Consider the following 22,890-nt stretch of genomic DNA (forward strand, 5'->3'; position numbering starts at 1 on the left):
AAACATGCAAATGTGGTCGTAGATCAAAGGATGGACTTTTAATCAAAATTCATGTCGAATCTTCAAACGATTTCACAAAGAAACAATTATTTCCCTGAGAAACGAGTATCTCATTGTAGATAACTAGACCTTCTCTTCGATTTGAAAGACCGAAGCCATAGTATTAGTGGCTAATTTCGTCGTTAGAAAATAATTTCCAGTATATATAAACTTGGTCTCCCTTTAGCTTTAAACATTGATTAAAACCATAAACTTTTGAACTGTCGAAAGATACGATCTTCCAGAGTAAAGAGAGAAAAGAATGGCGTATAAACAGCTTAGGCCAGTTATTATTTTCCTACGACCGAGTATGGCAACGTAAATCTCCGACCTATTTTTAAGATTCGAAGCACAAGGTTTACGCGAAGTTAGACGCGTCGGAAAGCTAAATTGACCAACAAGCGGAAAGAACAGAAAGAGAAATGTAATCATACGATTGGAGTCTATCTATTGATCTATATTTAAATTTCTACGCTAGAAACCTTAAACTTTGCGTAGAGTTAAACGTGTCAAGGAATCGGAGCGAAACATATGCAGAAAATTTAATAATAATATTTTGATACTGAAAAGTGACGAACGTTAATAAGATCTTGTCTCTATATTTACAAAGCGACTCGTTTCAATCTTTAAACGCTTATATTTTGCAATCAGTTCTCGATGACACGGTCAAATGCCTAAATATTTTCTGACAGAAGTCTATTAAACAGGTACTTCATTCTCGACTCTGATCCTGTCATTGTCGCATCGTATACTCTCGTTGACTCTCTCCTCGATATCCGTTACTCTTCCCATAATCGTGCGCGACTATTGTTCCGGCCTGTGACATCACATTTTTGTACGCGCATATGGGTGCTCGTGAAGCCATACAAAAGTGCACAGTAAATCCCAGCAGCATTCTTTCGACTGGATAGTCGCGAACGCATGCTCGTTCTTCGAAATAAATGCTACTCATAGAATGAAACAGCTTTATTCCGATTTATACGTACGACTGACGATTTGCGTTTCAAGACACGTTTAATATTCATGATACTTACGAAGTTAATATCAGCCTGATACTGATAAGTACAGTGTTGTCCCACGAACTCTGTCCACCTGGAGTATTTTCGTTATTTCAAACGATGCGTGAAAATGTCATTAACGAAAGTTGAAGGATTCAGTGAAACGCATGATATGGAATTATTTAAAATAACGGAAATATTTCAGGTGGGCGGGGTTCCGTGGGACACGCTGTAATAGAGAGAAAATTAGGAAAAAATAAATTCGATTTCTGGTGTTACTATGTTAAGGTGTAATTCACAATTAATATTAGAGGAAATGTTTTTTTTTTTTTAAACAGAGCTTCGTACGAAGAAACGTTATTTTATATCTTCGACTTATTTCGTCGCGTACAATCGCCAATTATAGGTACAGACACCCTGTATATGGAAGACCTATCGAAGGTCAGCTCGTATCAGGGACCATTGTTAGACCGAAATCGATAATCAGTTTCCATTTTCATTTATCACAGATAAGAGATATCTGCAAGGAGCTGATCCTTTCCAACGAACAGCTCCATATGGTTATGCAAAAGTTGGACGATGAGATGAACAAAGGTCTATCGAAGGAAACGCACGATCAGGCGGTTGTGAAATGTTTCGCGACCTACGTCCAAGACCTTCCCGATGGCAGTGGTAAGAAGACACGTATATCTCTTATAATCGCTAAGAAACCAATTTCCCGTAACGAATCAGAATTATTCGAAAGTTCAAAAAACGAAGAAAATAGCTACTAATCCTATAGATCGGTTGTTCTGATTCGCGACGATCTAGACTTTGAAGGAAAATTATTTAAAAATTCCCGGTATCGCTGATTCTCAAGGAAAGAGGAAACTTGATATTTCTAATTCCAATACGAAGAAATATTTAGTCAAAGTCAATCGTACGAATTGAATTATTATCGATTTACAGAGAAGGGCCACTTTCTGGCCTTGGATCTGGGAGGGACGAATTTCAGGGTGCTCTTGATCACCTTGGATCACCAGAATTTCGACATGAAGAGCAAAATCTACGCCATACCACAGAGTCTCATGTTAGGGACTGGTACACAGCTCTTCGATCATATAGCTCAGTGTTTGGCGTTGTTCGTCAAGGACCTGAACCTTCACAACGAGCGTCTACCTCTTGGTTTTACGTTCAGCTTCCCATTGTCTCAACACGGGCTGACCAAAGGCTACCTAGTCAGGTGGACGAAGGGTTTTAATTGCAGCGGTGTAGTCGGCGAAGACGTGGTTGCTTTGCTCGAAAAGGCAATCGCAAAAAGAAAAGTGAGTGCTTCGTTCTACTTTAAAACAGTTGTTCAATCATCGATGACAAATATCTTTATTTTTTTTTTTTTTGTAAAATTACGTATCATTAATTCAATAAATTGATTCTATATCTTGAAACATTGCAAGTTAAAATTCTACTTTATAAAGATTCTATTTTGCAAAAACAACGAGGATAATATCTCAAACTTGTGAGTTTATTAGTGAGAATATATAGAGTACGTATAGAAAAGCAAAGAAGTCATAGGTTCTAAATCGGTCAGTGATTTCATAACAATCGCGTTAACGAGAAACGAGAGTCGAAAACAACGATAAGAACAATTGTTGCATGAATACATAGCTAGTCGTAGCTAATTGCGAAACCATGCTAATTACGATGTATCGTACAGGACGTGAAAATCGAGGTATGCGCCATTCTGAACGACACCACTGGTACTCTGATGTCGTGTGCTTGGAAAAACAGGAATTGCCGTATCGGATTGATCGTCGGTGAGTGACGAATATTACTTTTCTTTCCATTCTTATCATTCACAAATAGGTAAAAATCTAATAATCAATCTCTTCTCTCTAAATGAAGATATTGAAAATTCCTCTAATGAAAGAACACCGAAACTTGCGGACCTAATATTACCGTGCATGAATTATGAAACTTTTCCCCCATTAAGATAAAATCTCGTTTCGCTTCAGGAACTGGTACCAACGCCTGTTACGTGGAGAAGACGACGAACGTACAATGTGCGATTCCAGGAAACTTCTCGCAAGAGAAGCCGTATATGCTGATCAATATCGAATGGGGTGCGTTCGGCGAGGGTGGTGTGCTCGATTTTATTCTAACGGAGTTCGATCGAGCGATCGACGAAAATTCGATCAATCCGTCGAAACAGTTGTTTGAGAAGATGATCTCGGGCATGTACATGGGAGAATTGACGAGGTTGGTTCTCGAAAAAGTGGTGAACGCCGGGCTACTGTTTGGTGGAAAGTGCCCCAGCGATCTTAAGAAACGGGGCAAATTCTTCACGAAATACGTTTCAGAAATCGAAAAGTGAGTATCACGCAATCGTATCGGATATCTTTTCCTCGCGATAGAGATTTACCGTATCTCCTATCTCTCTTTTCGTTCATTTTTTTCACATTCCGAGTTACGACATTTTAGTATTAATTAAATTAATTTCTCTCGTTATTCCAAGCAAATCCTGAATCTGACAACGCTAATCTAGGACTGCAGGCAATTATAACGAGCCACCTTGCCAACGTTCGACGTTAAATGTTGTTCTTCGTTCGTTTCAGCGATGCTAAAGGGAAATACACGAACTGCCGCGAAGTACTAGCAGAATTAGGATTACGGAACGTAAGTGACCAGGACTGTGAAAACGTTAGGTACGTTTGCTCTGTTGTGTCGAGGAGAGCAGCTCACCTGGCCAGCGCTGGAATCGCCACGTTATTGAACAAAATGGGCGAAGACAGCGTAACAGTCGGAATCGATGGCTCGGTCTACAGATTCCATCCGTACTTCCACGAGCTTATGACCGAGAAGATAAGCCAGTTACAGAATTATAAGGTGAGACCTATGGGAACAGCTTCGTTTCTTAAAGTTTCGACGAATATGCTGTTTTAAAGAGACATGTTTTTCTTGCACGACGGTTGTGTAACAGTAATTTCAATAAAATCCTATATCTTATCATTACGACGAGTATTAAAATCGATAATTGAAATTTAAATCAAGGTTCCAGTCTATTAAAAGATTCAATAACATTTGCTTATCAACGTCTCTGCCGTATTATACAACCGTCGTTTAAGTCAAACGTATAAAATTTTATTCGGCGAAATAAAAAGCTCTGAGAAAAGAACTTGGAGATAATTTAGGCTCTAACAATTTACATTGTTTTTGCAGTTCGATTTAATGCTCTCGGAGGATGGCAGCGGTCGTGGTGCGGCGCTGGTCGCCGCAGTGGCTGCCGGACACCGGTGAAGACAACGGCTGTGCCGCGTCTCCTCAAACTTAGATTAAATTAAGTTATATGCAGTAACGATTCAAATTTGACACACCATTAACATATACGTACACAGAAAATGTATGAAGTCACGCGTATGTGCCGAGGAAAAAGTCGAAGAGAGCTAGCTATTAAATGAACTAAAAATGAAAGAAAGGAAGCGAGAGAGGGAGAGATAGGTAAATAAAAGAACGAGTGAGATTCTGTCCGTTAGGAAGAATAGAGAGCAAGATCGAGAATGAATGAGTGTGAAAACGAATGAGAGCTGAATGTGCACTTGTACATAGAGCATAAAACGTAGCCTAATCTCTGCGAAAATATCGAAACAACGGTACTTGAAGGAGTACTTACAAATCGACGAGCATATTTACGCTCGTCACTACTAGACCGGAGAAGGAAACAGAACAAATTTATAACGAAGTGTTTTCACGCGAGACGTGGTTGCACACGAGCAAACTAATAAACGGAACTACGAATAATGTGCAACAGAAATCCTATTACTGCCGTAAGTGCAGACAAATACGTATACGTAGACGCGGCTGGATGGAAGGAATTTGAAAGAATTTCAATCGTTCCTTCGAAGCAAAGGCTACGTGAATTTATCGGCATTATGCGTGTGCGCCTAGCTCGCGATACATCATATATCACGAAATGTCGACGAAAACGGTCGATCTCGATGTTCCTTCTTGACAGAACATGCACAAAGATGCGACTGGTTCGCGATCCTGTGGGTCAGTCTCTTCTGTTTCGCTACTGCTCCGAAATCTTTGCGGAAGAGGATGAAAAAAAGGAACGGGCGGATCCTTGGTTTACATAGAGCGATTTATAAATTATTTGTATCGTCGTTTTATCCTACAGTAATCTTATTGTAACATTTAGACGCGCGTGATTGAGACGATGGTCGCGCAAGTGGAGAAAGAATGAGCGGAACGAGGGTAAAAGAAATTATGCATGCGTGAAAGAAGTTCGGTATGCAAAACGAGATTATATGTATATTGATATCGAGACGAAAAAGAAAAAAAGAAAAAAACAAAGAAATGAAAAGACGAAGAGATAGCGCGAGCAAATATTAGAGAAAGAGTGTTTTGCAACAGTTCATTAGAAAAAAAAATGTGTAGTATCGTTTTAAGGGATTTAGGCGGTTTGAAGTATTTTTAGATTTATAGGCCACGGTCGCGCTCAACGAGTACGTCTTCTTTGGACGTCACTCTTATTGTTACGACGACGATGATGACGATCGCCGCGTATATACGGACGATCTTTTAACATTGTCTCCGGAACGATTCTTCGAAGACGTTCCCATTGATATCGCGACTTAAATTATACAACGTACATTAAAGAGGATGACAAAAAAGGAAAGACAAAAAAATTAAAAAAGAAAAAAGAAAGAGAGAGAGGCAAATGTGTGAGTGAACGCGTATATGAACGAGCGATTGATTCTAAGTCGTGACTCTCGATACTATGTTTTCCCGCCACTCTCTCGTGTCGAGAGGCGAATATTTCTTTGGAGTTCAAAGATCGATGGAGCAGAATAATAAACGACCTGTTTTGAGAGCAAATTGACAGTTATCTCTATTATCGTTTTATTGTCGCGAAATTGTAATAAAAATAAGATACTTAGACTCATACTATTCCAGTACTTTTTCATTTCAGTCGAAAAACATCATTGTTAAAGTTGTTCGATACTCAAATTCCTTTCTCAGTACTTTTGTCCGCATATTGGATCATTTTCGTAAGTCATAAGCAATGCAGGTTTTCCTCAGTACGGTAAGAATCCGTGTAATGTACGTTTGGAAACTCATAACTGAGTTTTTATTATCCGAACTGCGGTCGGAGGATTCAAGAGAAAAATGATACAATTGACGAAGTCTTTAAATTGAAGAAACGTTCGATCGCGTCACAATTTCATAAAGTCTCGCAAATTCGCAACAAAATCCTATAAATTGTAAAATTATAAGATATAATATATATATATATAAAAAAAAAATGCATCGAGGAGACAGGAACACTGGATAGTGTTCGGTATAAATTGCACCCATGTTAAAGAAGAAACAGTTGCATCAAATTATGTATCAGCTTACAATGAAACAAAACGTACAAACTCGCTCGACTTCAGTTTTCTGAAAGGGAATAATTAGCGAACAAACTTGTACTACCAGAACCATTTCATTATAATTATCGCAGCTGTTTTTATTCCTGGGATAAACAAAATTTTGCCATATGTATGTGTATCTAGGTATTACTCTCAATTTTTTGCAACTAGTAATTAGTCGAGCTAATATGTTTTTTATTCGGCTACTAGTACAACTTTACAAAATTGACGGTCGTAACGAATTCTATTATATCAAACTCAGGTCTCAGAAGAACCGCGTCACTTATGACCTGATATTGTCCTCCTTATGCCATTATATTCTCCTTATATCATTAATATCGATATCACGATTCGATAGATCATACAAATTTATAATTAAATATAAAGTAATCAGATATTTTTGAAGTCAATCGTATCGAACTGATCGTCTCGATTTATATAATTAAAAAAAACATTCAGCCCGGTTTGAGGAACTTTATCAAAAATAGTAGAAAATTCGTACATTCGTGGTTTGAACATAAGAAGCACGATACGGATCGAACAGATCCTAGCGACCTGAAGAAAGAAGAATCATCGCTCCTCTATCTTTACTCCAAAGTTTTCCTCCTATTGTTTCGTACGCGACTCGAAAACGCGATGAGGATCGCGCCGTACTTTCCGGATCTGGGCTCGATTGTCATTCGGTTCGTGTTCTCCGATTACGAAACAGTGGCGGGAAGAGAAGTGTCGGTCAAAAGCTTGGCCAGAACGAGGAATTGTTGCTATATATTCTGTATTTATTTTCGTCGTCATTTCGATAAGACTTCGCGGTGTGTACCGATAAAATTCGCGTGGACGGTCGATCTATCGACGAAGAGAGAGAGAAAGAGAATTCTTTTGTGATCGTCGTTTCACGCGAAGAAGATTCTCTCTGCTTCGTCCCGTTTCCTCGAACCGAGCCGAATCGAACGTTCGTCTCCGATCGCTTGCTGGTCTCTCGTCATCGATGTTGCGGCGACTGTTGAAACTAAAGGTGGTGAGTAGCTCTGCCGCGGTATACTTAGCGCGATCACGCGGATCCACGTGAGCGTAACGTTCGAATTAACGTGCGATGTCGACACGAGCACGAAACGTGTCGTCGCGTATTCTACCGATTATTATTGTAAGATACCATGCACACCAACGACGCTATTTCGTTGTGATTTTGTTGATAGTGACGCTGTGTGATTCCGTATCCCGTAGTTTTAGATTGTTGACGATGCATCGGAAATTGGTATCAGAGATTGTTGAAGCATCGGAAAATGGTACTAAAAAATTATTGGAATTGTGGATCGATAAAGGTGTCTCAAGAAGGATAGTACAACTATAGCCAATTGTATAACTAAATTCTATATATAAACGAGAAATAAAGTTCTTCCGTTCGAATTGTCAGCTTTAAAGAAAAATAAAGTAGTAAAGCGCCACTGGTGCGAAATTCCAACGATATTGTGTCATGCGTCTGTACAGATCTAAAGATAATTAATGTGACAGAAAAAAAGCGGCAAAGTACGAGTACAAGTGCGAGTACACGTTCGGATTCCTACAATGCGAGGAATTCTCGTGATCGAGCATCGAATTACTGTATTCTAGGCTGCGTAAGAAAAATCAGCGGCTACATGAGGCGCGCGATCTAACTGTACTGTTCATCGATTTAGATCGCGACAGCGTATTTGTAAAAGTGTCGAGTGTCCGATAAGAAATTTGGTAGGATGTTTAGTGAGAGACAAAGTTGTTTTCCTTGGTTAATCGTGAATGAATCGATCGATTCGAAGGAGCGAGTAGAATCGAAAGATCGTCGAAGACAGCGAATCGATTATATCGGCGGAGTCTGAACCGCTTTCACGATTTTTGTCACGACTTTTTTTATATTCACAAACTGGTTAATGTTGTTGAGATGTGTACACGTTAAAGGTGCAAAATAAAAGTCATCGTAAATCTTGTTGCTCACGATCGATGTGCCATTACCATGCCGCGTTTGAAAAGAGTTGAGAACATTTTGGTGCTCGATCAGTGTTTTTAACATATAAATATATTATATATATATATCTAATTTATGTATTTAATAAATATAATTTAAATATTTTTTTCAGTTTTTATTACGTTAGTATACATCTGATATATTAATATATTGATAAGACCTTTTGATAAGACTGAGTTTGCAATTCTAAGAAATACTAAAAGTTAAAAATAATAAAAGTTTCCCTCGTGAACGGAAGGGGAACAATAAAGATAAGCTGGCTATTTAGAGAGATAGAGCATTTGCAACGATAATTATTGCGCGAAGGTTTTGTAGGAAAATTTTGGAGTTTTTTAAATTGAAATGGCACGAGATTTATTTAATTTCTTGAATGTTTGATCACGGTAAACACGAGTAAATATTCTCGATAGTTAGACGTTTTATTAGCACATTTAGACAGGTATTTCAGAATCTTATCAGCGATTATATCGATCAACCTTAATTAGAAAATGAGTGATATATAATAGGAAAAATACTGAAGATAACGGAAGAACTCTGCATTCAACTCTGATATAAATTCGAGTGAATAATCCGCGAAAGGATATTAAAATATTTAGTATAATCTTTCCGTACCGAAGAAATCACAATTCAAATCTACAAATTTGGTTTCACTTAATTTTTCGACCTTTGGCAAGCCTAATCGAAATGTATTTACTACATCGACATCTTCTCTGCACGCCACTAGATGGCTACGAACTACGTTTATCTTTACAAATCGATTTACTTTTTCCAGCGAAAAATCATTTAAAATATCCATATAAAATTTCTCTCAAAATAAATCTATTATTTGACGAAACTAACAAATGCAAGTCTACGCGCAATGTAATCTGTACCGTTCCCCCAGTCTCTCTTCTCAATCGTCGTACCTAACTCCATAACAATATGTATATATATGATACATACATGCTTGGCGATAACAACACCACCTGGCGGTAGCTGACAGGAAACAAAACACGTCAAAGCAGCAAAGTTTCGCTGTCGCAGCGACAGTGAGGTATAGCACCGTGATACGGGAACGAACAATGAGAAATTATGCAGAAACGGGTGATTACACGAGAAACGGCCACAAGGCGCGTGCATAGCGAGAAATAATCGTGGACCAGGATCGGACGGTGCGTTAAGATGATTAGTGGCATTCAAATCGCGCTGAAGAATGCCATTGATGTGGTGAGTGATAACCCTGATAAATTCCGCAGTTTCGTCGTCGGTTCTGTTTTCGACCACGCGACTGCGTACAATGTTCTCCATTCATTTGTCCGAGAAAAAAAGACACGCACATTTTCATTTATATTTTTCCTTTGTTTGCAGAGCATTGTAAACAGTGTAAGAGAGATTTTAAGGCGGTATCCATCGATCGTAGTGCGGCATTATATGTTTTACGTAAACGACGATTTCCCTTCGTTCGACCACCGCGCGCTGTTACATGTGCCATTGTATTTATTTACGTTCTGCGTGTATCGATCTGTGTGTTGTGCCTTTCGCTATAGTCGATACGCTACTGTCTACTCTTACGAATTTTTTCTTCTCGTCCTTCGTGCGCGCCCGGATCGATTTAAATCGCGCTCGTTTGGCGCCCATAAAAAAATCCAAACAAACACAACGGTGCGGCGTAGCCAACTTTCGGCCGGCCAATACCATGCCGGTAATACGCAAAATCTACCCATCTCGATCGACACGCGTATTTGCGCGTTGTCTAATCGTTGCAAGATGTACGTCGTTATATTTAGCGGCTTATGTAATTATTTCAAGTTGCACCTACGGGCGAATCAATCGTAGCTCATTAACATGTGCACGTTTAATAATCTACCGTGTTTTGTATCCTACTTGGTTTTCCTCAACAACGACTCAAACGACGTAGTACGATTCCTGGTCGACGTTTTAGTCGTCATCAGTTTTTTTGCTTTAAACGAGGCGCTGTACTTATGAATTTTTATCGTTTGCAGATAGCACCGCCTGCCACGCCGCTGCAAGATTTCACCTACCATTGGAAACAGCTTATGAACTTTTATGTGAACCACCTGACAGATTGCAAGGTGCCCATACAGTCCACGGGCATACCACGACATTTAGACAGATTACTGGAAATATTGCTGGAAGAGGAGAAGGACGAAAACGAACCAGGACCATGTCTCGAATACCTGTTGCAACACAAGCTACTGGACCTGCTGGCTACGCTCGCCAGCGCGGAAACTCCACCCGGTATGAGAACCATTTGCCTGTCTTTTTTAAGAAAATTGCTGGGTAGATCTAAGTACCCACTGCTGCATCACACGTCGATTTATGGACCAGTGCAACGATTGATCGCTCTGTGCAATGGGAACCCACCATCGCCTATGGAAGCTGAGGAGGTCCAGTTCCTTCTCACGCTTTGCTTTCTAGTTTGCAAGTATCCTCACGTGACCAACATAATAAACGATGCACCGACTGTTCAGAGGCATAACGCCTCTACCAGAAGAAATTCCGAAAGGATGGAAGTGGAAAAAGTTACCTACGTCCCAAACAGAAGAAAAAATAACTTTAATCCCTTATTCGAACCACTGGACACTCAGGCGGTTACGTTGATAAATCCCGATTTGTTTAGCTCGGAAAATGGTAGGAGACGGTCTGTGGAGACTAACAGACCGCCCAGTAAGAATGGAACGAGGGGATCATCTAGTCAATCGAACGATTCGATATCTTCCAGGGAAGTGGAGAATGCCTCGCAATCTTCTAGTCCGGTAATCGAGAAACCGATTTGCGATGAGAATTCGGGTGTCACGGTACAATCTTCTGACTCTCAGGACTGCGACATCTCTCAAAAAGGCGAAAACGTCGTTCTAATGAACGAGATAGATACACATTTGCAGAATCTCCAGGATTTACGATTGGACGTTGAGTACGGAGCTGCTTTCGAGGAGTCTAATTGCGCAGAAGGGGATCAGAATCTTCTGAGACCGGAAACGCCACAGAAATCAAAATGCCTTCTATTAGATGCCTTGTTGAGTTACATAAATAGCGCGGTAAGGCACGAAGTTTAAGTAATGAAAGTAAACTATCATAATAGCTCCTTATGTTGTGTTATCCATACTTTGCGGACTATTCTGCAATATCAATATTAATAAAAGCTATGGGTTAAATATTCCAAATCCTAATATACAAAGAACAGTCAATCAGACAACAAATTCTTAAACAAAAATGTTTCCTCTTTCAGGATAATACCGTGAGGATAAGAGCCTGCGAAGGAATAATGGTCCTTGCATCCTTGGAGGATCCATCGTTCGCACAAATGGTAGCAAACAGTGACTTAGTAACCCTGATACCAAATAGATTAGAGAACCTGTTCAACGCCATCCCAGCGCATGTCGATCCAGCAGAAATCGACGGCGTGGATGTTACTTGGGGTTTAGATTCGCCAATGTGGACGAAGGATAAAAAATTTTCTGGCTGCAGACAGGTCGCTGCGTTTTTTATGTGGTTTGATTACTGCAATCAATTGATAAGGGAAGCGCATCCAGACGTGGCAAACGCGTTGGCGAAGAACATTAAAGTGAATTTCTTAGAGAAAATTGTGACACCAGCCCTAGCTGAACATCATGTTGTTCTTATCACGGCATTGATTACGAAATGTTTGAAGGAATTAACATCTAGCGCCTTATGTACAGGTTTGTATATAATTTATGTTAAAATATGGAGAATTAACAATTTTGTTTTGCTTGGAATTTTTGGAGCATTGATAGAGTTCGTTTACTTTCTCCTTTAAATAGTAGGAGACGAAGAAAGATTGCTCTTTGACCCTTGACAATATTTCAAAATTAATTCAAACGATATTAATAATTTCTTTTTTCAGAAATAAGTTACTGGCTCGTGGGTCACGACAGAGGCCCAGAGATACCAAACGTATGGACGTCACCTGTACTACACAGGCTGATAGACAACTGCTTCACGGACAGTGACGATTTAACGCTGGAAACATTAAAGCTGTTCGAGGAGATGATAGAGAAACGAAATGAACATATACTGCACTGTCTCGTATTAGTATATTTGTCAACACGAGGCTATTACGACAACACCGCGGCGGATAGTGCAATTGCATCCTGGAGCGACGAGGAAGATGAAAGAGAAAGAGAAAAGAAGAAGGGTTCGCTAGACCTCTCCTACGAGCAAAGTCATAGTCGAACATTAGCACCTAGTAATATTCATAGAATTGTAAATTGGTAAGAATCTTATAGAAACTTTCACCACCGTACATAGAAAAAAAAAAAAAGAAAAAAGAAAAACTTTCATCAAAAGAACGTTTTATGACGGAGACATTCCTTGTCACTCGAATAAATAGAATATTAAAAAAAAAGTAATAATTCAATAATGTACACGCTTATAGTACTTGACAAGCGTGACACAAAGTGAGAAAGCTTAATCAACAGAAAGTCTCAATCAATCATTTCGATACGTCACCAACTGAATATGTTTTCTCAGCGTATGTACTAAAGAACTTCGAACACTTTCCCTCGCGCAACAATACTTACATATGCAAATGAAATAGTGTAAAGGTATAGAATTTTTAGCTTCGTATCAACCTCCGTTTCAGTTTCCTGTCCCTGATTCCTCGTTATCTACAAACAGACACGGACGTGAACAATTACGAACGGTATATGGCTGACTTGGAAAGGCAGTATTCTACTGTGCTGACAGACTGCTCGCTAATGGCCTGGCCGCTAGAGGCAGTAACCGTGGATGATTCTGCGAGTTCCGATTCCAGGCCGGAAGCAGACCATTGTTCCATAAGATTTTACATGGGGCCGTTTATGACGATGCTTTTTGAGAAAGTGGCGAGTATTCCAAGGCAAAAGTACGAGGTCAACCTGCAACTGACGGTGGTGATCTCGAGGCTTGCGCTTTTACCTCATCCGTACCTGCATGAATTTTTACTGAATCCGTTGCTACCAGTAGCACCCGGCACGAAGAACTTGTTCACCTGCTTGCAAAAAGTTGTCAAACAGCTGGTGAACGAGGTACCAAAGACGCCGGATCACAAGCAAATGCTGACAGAGACACGAGAACGATTACTCGAAGATTGTTCACACGAAGGGTAAATACGAATAAGAATGATTAATTATATCGTTCGTTGTTTGATAATTTCGGAAGATTAAATGTTTCGTGATTTTTAGAGAGAAGGAGAATATCTTGTTCGAAAGCGTAATCGTGACAGAAGAATTTTGCAAGGAACTGGCTGCGATAGCATACGTAAAATATCATCATTCTATGTGATAATTGTTATCAAAGAGAGCGATGTAAATTATAGAATTTAATTACAGTACTATGGATGAGTAAATTTACTTAATGATCGATCGTCAGTCTAGATACGCTTAAATAGAAAATTGTTTTTTGTGATGAATTTGTAAAATATACGTACATACCTTATGTTAAGTATAGCTAGTATTATATTAATGTTAATGTTTACAATCACTTATTTGCACAATTCGACTTGTGACTGTAATAAAGAAACTACTGAAAAGTCACGTTCGTTTTAATTATTTTGCTTCAAAAATTGTTACAAATTTTTCTAATTTAGTTGTCTATAATATTTGTAGTTTCAACAACCTCTAATTACCACATATCAATTATAAAACATATTTAGATTTGAGTATATCATAGGACTATATAGTTTGCAAATAATTTTAATAATTGAAATAAAAAACGTAAGTTAAGAATGTTACATGTCTTATAAGTGAAACTAATTTCAGAATCATATGCTTCATATTGGAGTAAGTTGTTAAAGTTACTTCATATTGGAGTAACTGACACATGGAGTCACAAATGGAAAACACATCATCCATTTGCATACAGTTGCTTATAAATAATATAACGTCATATTTAAGTGGTAATAATTGCAAAAATACCTCAGTTGTCAAGGTAAATAATGAGAAGTTAGCAATAAATGGTGAATTATATTTTATACCTAGCCTTAAAGTATGGAAAAACTTGTTGAAAGACACAGATAAATGTGAAGAAAAGTGTACAACAATTTTGCAACATTTTCTATATGTTCGAGGTGGTGGAACAAATAACAATACTGATGCAGACATTGCAAATCAGGTAAAATATAATAAAAAATATCATCATAAAGGAAAGAAACATAACCTAGCTACTGAACTAAAAGATATCTTTGCAGGTTTTACAGTTGTTAATATCATCGAGTAGTAATTGGTCTATAAAATTACATAAGTATCTTTTAGAGAGAGAAAGAGTTTGTTTATTTTTACAACGTACCCCTCTTATAGAGAGCTCGATCAAATCAGTTATAGCATTTAAGAATGACTTTGGAAAAACTTTTTCAGTTAACAAGATCTTTAGTTTCATATCGCTCCAAGATAACGAATCAGAACTCACAACTAGAAGATTACACTTAATACAGCGTGTCACTGAAAACATTTTGACTCTACATGGGTCTAAACTATCAGATGAGCACTCTGATTACAGATTTGTATTTACCACTAAGTCACAAGGAAATGTCAGAGAAAATTATGAGAGGTATATATGTGGTGTGGTAAAAAATACAGAAACAAACTGTAAAGAGACAAAACTAACGTATAAAGAATATGTTAACAATAAAATTATAGAATTAAAAGCATTAAATGAACATAAATATTTTGAAGCACGAGAATTCAATGTAGAAACAGAAGAATGTTTCCTTGAAAATCTTGCAAAAGCAACAGTTACATTTGAATTATTATCTGTAAAACCAAGCCGTCCTGTTTTTATTGGATGCAATGTTGCTACCGATAAAAGTACTACAAACACAAAAGGTTCTTCCATATCTGAATTTTGCATGAATTTCTTAGAATTATTAAAGGAACAATTTCTACCATTATTAGTTTTTAGGTGGATGTTTTATATTATATAATACAGCAAGAATAACAGCTATCATTGAAAAGTATAATGATAAAAGTTTAAGAGGAGAATATCCTAATTTACCATGTGTCAATGATACAGATTTTTCTTTACTAAATCAAGAGGTATTTTATTCAAAAGATACTGAATTATCAACGTCTCCAATTTATGAAAGAGAACAAACAATGACTCAGAAACTTTATAATTTCTAGGAAGAATGGGAACTTATATATAATTTTGTTATTGGATATCAACAAATGATAAAGGATTGTTTACGATATGATCCTGTCTTCCAAACAAATACACAATTTATTTGTATATTTTTGTCTAAACTGTGCCAAAAATTTAGCATCTACTATCATAGAATTAGAATTTTAACTGTAAGTTTTATTACTGACTAATGTTAATGATTGAATTATAGACCTTATTGCATGATTAATAATTTATTATTTATATATTATTGTTTCGTTATAGGAAGCATATGACCATTTGATTCCAACAATGACTGCCAGATTATATATGCTACATGCATTGCAAATTGTGCTTCAAAATGCACTTGCTTTACTAGATATCGCTCCTGTATCTCGCATGTAATTTAATCATACAAATTTTTTTAATCAAAATGATATATCTCAATATAATAGAAATCAATTTACAAAATTGTACAAATTATAAGGAATTATGTATTTTTCAAAAGAAAAATAAAAAGTGAATTATCAACTAAACAAAGTAATATTTTAAATTGTGCTTCACAAGTTTCTAAGTTTTTCAACTTAAATATATTTTAATTTTTGCCTTATAATAAAAGTATGGAAAAATAATGTAATTTTGAAAAATTATTATTTTCATAAGAAATCTTTATAAATCTATTGTTACTTTTAAATTAGTTGAAAATGTATTGGGTTAAGCAGTTATTTACTAAAAAATGCAATAAAGCTATATTTATAATTTGTAGTTCCAATAATATTTTCTAATAATTGTTGAATTAATTAGATTTGTCATGTCGCAATTGTATTGATTTTAAATATATCACAATGAAACATACATACGAGTATAATTCTTTGTCACAGCACAACAAATGAAAATAACAATTGCACTCGTAAATAACGATGCGTGAAACGACAGAAATCGTTATAATGTATATAACTGTACATCTACGTGTGCATTCTTCCAAATGTCATTTCTCATTTTTTAAATTAAATACGATCTATATAGAAATTATTGATTTTGTGTAACTTACCAATTGATTATCACTTTTTTCGAAGAAATTCTTCTAACCTTTGAGGATAATCACAGAAATCGGTAAATTACTGTATTTTATCTTTCCCTCACACATATTTATCGCTATTATAAAGTACAAAATGATCGAATTTTGTTGAATCGAACTATAAATTTATATATATTCAAATACTATACCGAACGCTATAGATCTCGCGAGACTCAGATCTTCAGAAGTACCAATTTGAAAAAGTACGAGTGACGCTAAATGGGATACAAAAGATGGCGCGATTATATGAATTTTCAAATGCACTTATCTTAAATTTCATAATGTAAGGAAGTACCAAGCGAAATTTTAGAGTTGTTATATTTAAATTATATAACAAAGAATAAAAATTGTTTCTTACAGGAGGATTGAATAGATTATAACGAAACAAATAAGTGGGATTTGAATTATTTAAAAATACATCGTGTGTTATAATAAGTTAATTCTCGATGTAATCGGTACCAGTGTGATCGATCAACGCGTTACTTTCTAATATATTATTTCTCAGTTTTAGTACATTCTAGATGAAAAAGGGGAGTGTCTTCCCTACTGGAGGAATATCGTACATGAAAAGTACACGCACGATAGCGTGCAAGAGAGCGAGGCAAGGAACACAGCCAGCTGTTTGTTTTGTTTTCGGGCATGAGATTCACGTGACACGACCGGTGCTGGTGGCGGCTCGTACGGCAGGGTCGTATTGTCAACGTTGATTGGCCGAGGCAGTGCACTGGCGCACCGCTCGGCCAATCAGCGACACCGTAAGAAACGACGCCTGGTGCTTCTACGGTGCAGAGACGTTTGACATCGATAAATGCGTGAGAGTGCTCGCGAAGTGCGGAGGTATCAGGCTGTCGCTCGCTCGTCGTCGGCTTGTCGTAGTCGTCGTCGTCGTCGGGGGCTCGTGGGCTCGTCGTCGTCGGTCAGTTTCGAGCCTCCTTTTCTTTGTCCTGACTAGCCCCCCCACTCTGTACCCGCGAAAACCTGTGCAGTAGAAGTAGTGTTAGGCAGTGCCGATCCACACAGTGACCGTCTTTCTTTACGTCGTCGCTCAGCTGCACCTACTTTCGTGTGTGAGCGAACGTATCCGGCGTGCCAAATGTCACTAGGTGGACGATAGGGTCGAAATACATTCGATCCTCAACGTCATACGTACGCACGCGTTTTTGCTGTATGTATACAGGTCGGAGAGGTAGCACATTTGCGTTAGAAATGATCATTGTCAGAAACGAGCCGTTAATGTATCGTCCGATACGCAATATACATTCGCGTGATCCTTAGGCCGGCTCCGTGTATATTGCGTATCGGTTTTATTCGCGCTCTGTATTCGCACACATTTTCTCCATATACCGCGAACGTGTGTATGCACCCATCGTGTTACCGTTGTTTCTTGTATGGGAACCACACTTATTACGGATCACACATGTACACACATATTTTCACTCGCATTACGTGCGTGTGCATAGGCATGTTTGTGCGGTGTAACGTGCATGTGTACTAAAAGTCGCTTGCAATCCAGTCGAGAACGGAATCAAGGGAGCGCCTTTCTACGTGCTCATCGTGAACGGAAAACCAGTACGAGCATTACCGTGATCGGTCGCGTATCATGCGAGTTTCTAGAAGATTTGCCTCTGTGTTTTGCGCGTGACAACGTACGTTTTCTCTGACGAGTAAATTGCGGTTTTATTGGCACACCGCTCGACATTGGTTGCGTGTGTGTACGTGTGTGTCCGTCTGCTACCGCAAACTGCGTATTGCGTGAGTTTCATGAGAATCGTTGACCTCACGACCAAGTTGACCGAGTTACGTGCGTGAATCAAGAAAAACGGCGATAGATTCGTCGTCCGGAACGAACGATTTACTCTTTGCGAAAATTTTGTGGTCCTACATTTCATTTTCAAGTTCTCGAACGTGTTTTTTACTTTGTTTCGGTAACCACGATATATGTACGAGTACATTGGCGTTATACGTTGGAAATATTGCAACATCTAGATCCATGCTCCCAGGCCACTTTGTGCATGGCTCCCAGTAAGATCTACGCGTTCAAGGTCGCTGCACAAAACAAGTAGCCGGCACGTAAAGTGGTCGCATGCACATGCACGCTGTGCACAGTACGCGATACTCGTTTCCTGACCAAAAATAATAGTTGGTCGAGCGCGCACAAGTCGAACCGGCCGCTGATCGAGGTCAGGTTCTTTCGCATTCGTTGGTTCGCTCGCTTGGTTGATCGGTCGCTCGCGTCCGCGATAAATTACCGGCGACACGCGTAATCTCGACCCTTTCGACTCGCCTAGTGACTGTACTATAGTGTGCTTCTTTCCAATTGTACCGTTCGCGCTTACTTGCTTGCTCGCGTGAGCTCTCTGTCTGTCTCTTCCGTCTTTGTCACGTATTCGTAAAACACGATTTGTCGGTTCGCTCGCACGCGACTTCGCGTTGGAAGTGTGGAGCAGCGGTGCGTCGTATTCTCTTGCCTCGCGTATATCCTATCGGTCGTTGATTTTTCTTTTCTTTTCTTTTTTGCCATTTTCACGTGATTTGGTGTGATCGTAGTGAATGTTGTGAAACGAAGGTGAAGAAAGAAGAAGAGAACCGACGAAGTCAGGCAGAAAACATAAAGATAGGAAAAGGAGAATATTATACAAGCTGTACGGAGTTAAAGTGAAACGCCACCGAGTAGAAAAGGGGGAGAAAAAAAAACGTATAGAATAAGGGAAAAGAAAACTAGCATTTTAAATAAAAGGGCAAGTGGAATTGGAAGTAAGATAGACAGACACGGACGAGGTAGACTGAAAGTCGTCGAACGGTTGGTGCAAACAGGCTACAAAGGGAAACGTATATCGCGAAATAGTCGACGGAATATATACCGTGGTAGAGAGAGGAAAAAAAAGACAGTTCTTGATGCGTATCGCGGTTGGAAAGGCCTGGCCATCGATTTGCCGTCCGCGAATCTAGTGCGCGTTTGAAATCGGGCTAGTCTCGGTAGTCACGCGCGCGCGCTTGTGTGTTACGTGCACCTAAGCGAACGCAGCCAGCGAGGCGCGCGGACGGACGAGAAAAGGAGGAAGAGGTGGCGGTCGTAGAAGAGGGGGAGGAGAAGGAGCGGCGGTTGAACAGGCGGGCGGAGAGAAAAGTTCGAGAAGCGGCAACACCAGCGCCAGCCAACATCAACATCAACAACAACAACAGATCGGCCGCGCGGTGTATACGGGGCTGGTGCTCGTCGTGTGCGTCTCTAAACGGTTATTGCGTTGTGTGTCGCGCGCGCGGCGGTGGTCATCGGTGTGTGTGCCGGGATTACAGGGAAAGAAGTAGTGAACCGAAGTCGCCAAAATTACGCCAAATCGGGGAAATATGAGCATTGCTGCCCTACTACAGGCCGCCGAGTATATTGAACGAAGAGAAAGAGGTGAGTACTGCTCTGCTGCCTAGACCACGCGTACATCTACGCATCTGTGTTCTTTTCCTTTCTTCTTCGCGAGCACCGCGCGCCGGCAAGTTTCATCGTGGTTGCGCCTGTGTGTCTCGTACGTGTGTACCGTGTCATTGGCACATGGCAACGAACGCGCGTGTACTTACCGTCGTTGGATCTCAGAACGCGACCTTTATTATTACGCCTATCTTCATTTCTGTTTTTTCGTTCGCGGCACTTTTTTTATCAATATCGCGATTATCCGATGGAATCAAAGCCCCGGCTACAAAAGTTTTTCTTTAGTCCATATTTATCTCTTCTAGTTTTAACACATTCCATATCTGTTAATTTTACGTGATTTGCCATCCAAGCCACGTGTAAATTGCGTTTCGTAACTATTACAAAAATTATATAATCGCGAGGAAACATGCCTAATATATAAAATATTCCAATATATTTCAATAATTGTGACCAGGAAATATTTTAGAATTGTCTTACTTTCTACAGTTAAAATATCGTATTTGAGATGAAATGCAAGTTTCAGCGTGGGTCATCAGTCATCGATAGCTTACGCGGTACAGAATATATTAATCGAATTATGAATAGGTAGGTACAGATAAGCTTTCCGATATCGAACCGGACTCTGACGAGCTATATTCAGCCTAGATGTTTTTGTACTCCGTAACCGTGAGTTTTGGAGCGCGTGACCTTCACCGGTGTACGCTCTTGTGATGCAACGTGCAGCGTACGCTGTAATCGTGTCGCGGTGCACGTTCGTTTTTCGGCCAACCGGCGGTAAACACTATCAGTAAATATATATGTATATATATGTAGATATGTAGATATATAGATAGATATGTATGTAGATGTACGCACGTATATATACGTGCCTTGTGTTTTTTTCACAGTACACTGTGTGTGACTGTCGTTGTGTCGTGTAGGTCGCGTCCGCAGTGTACACGTATGCGTCAGAGTGCGCGGAGAAGCGGTAACGATGATCTCATTTTATCATTCCACTTATAATACCGCTGTGACGTATCCGATGCTACGTTTGCTCGCGTGTGTGTGCTGAATTCCCGTGATATCTCCTTCCTTCTCTTTACTCTTGCATTTCACTAACCCACTATCCATTTTATGAAATTTATCCTTTCCAGTTGATATTTTATTTTTCTAATTAAATATTCTACCTATTTACATTTTTAGAAATGTGACACGTATGCATCGATTATAATTAAATTTGCAGTTAATTAAATCGATGTTGTTCAATTTGTATATTTCAGTCCTTTCTTTCTTCGTGAAAACTGAGATCAGCAAAATACGAGTATCTTTTATTGATCATTGATTGATTAAATTAGCAGTTAATTAAATCGATCCAAAGATCCAAGATCGGAACAAATATCTCATCGTCGCTTTTTCTAGAAATATTCGTCGGTTAATGTCGCTTTAATGGAGAACGCGCTATCGACGCAAAATTATTAGACACATTTGCATAAATATGTACATATATCTTGTTGAGTACTCTGGTTGTCGATGATTCATAGGGCATGCGTTTTTCTTCATAAACAAGCCTCGACTTAAGCATTTCGTTCGACTTTTTTTCTCTTTTATCCGTTTCTTTTAAATTCTCCGAGTCACGTGACTCGCAAACGTAACCGATACTAATAGCCACTGCTGCCAACGTTACAAGCCTGTTTTCGCCAGGGCGAAAGCCATGTGTGACGTAAATAACCAAAATACACAGATCACAATAAACGGTTGTCGCCTTGCATTTTTCCGCGACGCTACGTTTCGCTTTCGAATAGTTGGTCGGGATTTACGGTGTCGTAATTCTTTCCTGTTTCTTTTAAGATCCGTGTGGTATGGAGCGAGCGTGACGTACACAGATATACATATACATACACAACGAGCCATGTATAGTCACGTTCACACACGTTTGCGAACACCCCGAAAGAACGGCTTCTTTGTTTCTCTCTTCTCTCTCTGCCCCTGTTGCCGTGCATCGATCTCTCGTGGTTTAAGCTCGCATCACGCGAGCAAGAGAGGGACGTTTTCGTGTGCGCACTACGGCCGCTCACGAGTAGCAGCAGCACACCAGCAGTCGAGCCCCAGAAAGAGCTTTCGGTTTATTGGCCGCGCTCTCGTCAAGCGAGAGAGAAGAACAAGGGGGAATCACGTCGGATCGTCGATCGAGCATTAACTATTATTGCTCGAGGGTACGCGAGATAAGGCTGTTACGTTATTTTAATCGGTCTATTTGGCACGATTTCTCTGAAAAACGTTCGAGTACAACGCGACCGATCGAGAGTTATTGTCGTTACGCTTTGTCCGAAAGTAATTGCGCGCCCAAGGCCGCTTCCATGACCGCGAAATATATACGTATACCTCATAAGTGACATCTGTCTTTCTATACGGGTCGTGACGTTGAAGATTACTCGATGTTTACTAAATGTTTCAGACTCTTAATACACGGTTTTCGTATTACAGGTTTGTGTATTATATTTTGCACTTTACAGGAACGAAGGAGTTTTATAATATTCGAAACATACCAGAAAGAGTCAATAAAATCTTCGTTCGATCATAACCTCCAATCTTGAAATCGAAACGTCACCTAAAGCATAATATTCGTGTAAATTGTAAATGAAGAACTAGAATTTCTTGAAGTAAACTTAAAGTTGCTTCATTTTGATATAATACAGGCTACATAAACCCTGTACTGGGTTCGCTGTCCACCTGCCTTGAGCGGTCGATTAATTTCGCACGGGTCTAGGTTTAGCGTAAGCCGCGTGGACCAGTCCATTCTTTCGAGACCTCGGCTTATTCCAAATATTCGAGTATTCGGCGAGGTTGCGCTCGGAGCTGCCGTTAATCGGCTTCTGTGATTTCCGCGTATT

At 39.3% G+C, this 22,890-nt stretch overlaps 4 protein-coding genes across 19 annotated transcripts in view; all 4 read left to right on the forward strand.

Moving 5' to 3' along the window:
- Hex-A (Hexokinase A) overlaps window positions 1-5,963 on the forward strand; it is a 34,908-nt gene extending 28,945 nt beyond the window's left edge. For all 4 annotated transcript variants that reach the window (XM_033335425.2, XM_033335424.2, XM_033335429.2 and 1 more), the window contains exons 2-7: window positions 1,547-1,709; window positions 1,986-2,341; window positions 2,731-2,830; window positions 3,029-3,383; window positions 3,629-3,899; window positions 4,233-5,963. In XM_033335425.2, coding sequence (XP_033191316.1) covers window positions 1,547-1,709; window positions 1,986-2,341; window positions 2,731-2,830; window positions 3,029-3,383; window positions 3,629-3,899; window positions 4,233-4,310 — 1,323 coding nt within the window. In that variant the 3' untranslated portion in view covers window positions 4,311-5,963. The remainder of the gene's footprint in view (window positions 1-1,546; window positions 1,710-1,985; window positions 2,342-2,730; window positions 2,831-3,028; window positions 3,384-3,628; window positions 3,900-4,232) is intronic.
- Window positions 5,964-6,104: 141 nt separating this feature from the next.
- LOC117157389 (FHF complex subunit HOOK interacting protein 2A) lies at window positions 6,105-13,954 on the forward strand. 6 transcript variants are annotated; one of them, XM_033335420.2, is made up of 7 exons: window positions 8,593-9,626; window positions 9,768-9,782; window positions 10,403-11,458; window positions 11,650-12,100; window positions 12,286-12,652; window positions 13,024-13,524; window positions 13,604-13,954. In XM_033335420.2, the coding sequence occupies exons 1-7, from the start codon at window positions 9,582-9,584 to the stop codon at window positions 13,701-13,703; spliced, it is 2,535 nt and encodes an 844-aa protein (XP_033191311.1). In that variant the 5' UTR covers window positions 8,593-9,581; the 3' UTR covers window positions 13,704-13,954. The 6 variants fall into 6 exon arrangements, with proteins under 6 accessions (XP_076481271.1, XP_033191311.1, XP_033191313.1 ...); XM_076625156.1 differs by lacking the exons at window positions 8,593-9,626; window positions 9,768-9,782 and adding an exon at window positions 6,105-7,439; XM_033335422.2 differs by lacking the exon at window positions 9,768-9,782 and having other exon boundaries at window positions 8,598-9,626.
- A 162-nt stretch (window positions 13,955-14,116) lies between these two features.
- Window positions 14,117-16,055, forward strand: LOC117157391 (uncharacterized). The gene is made up of 5 exons (XM_033335430.2): window positions 14,117-14,531; window positions 14,608-15,241; window positions 15,318-15,451; window positions 15,539-15,706; window positions 15,801-16,055. Exons 1-5 carry the CDS (start codon window positions 14,241-14,243, stop codon window positions 15,918-15,920), a joined length of 1,347 nt encoding a protein of 448 aa, XP_033191321.1. The 5' UTR covers window positions 14,117-14,240; the 3' UTR covers window positions 15,921-16,055.
- Window positions 16,056-17,391: 1,336 nt separating this feature from the next.
- The window catches only part of Mxd (MAX dimerization protein), a 234,108-nt gene continuing 228,609 nt past the window's right edge, over window positions 17,392-22,890 (forward strand). The window contains exons 1-2 of one of the 8 annotated variants that reach the window (XM_076624871.1): window positions 17,392-17,509; window positions 19,141-19,996. In XM_076624871.1, coding sequence (XP_076480986.1) covers window positions 19,942-19,996 — 55 coding nt within the window. In that variant the 5' untranslated portion in view covers window positions 17,392-17,509; window positions 19,141-19,941. The other 7 variants (XR_013060165.1, XM_076624870.1, XM_033335284.2 and 4 more) reach the window with 7 other exon arrangements.

The sequence above is a fragment of the Bombus vancouverensis genome, chromosome 15 (assembly GCF_051014615.1).
Source record: "Bombus vancouverensis nearcticus chromosome 15, iyBomVanc1_principal, whole genome shotgun sequence".
Lineage (NCBI taxonomy): Eukaryota > Metazoa > Arthropoda > Insecta > Hymenoptera > Apidae > Bombus > Bombus vancouverensis.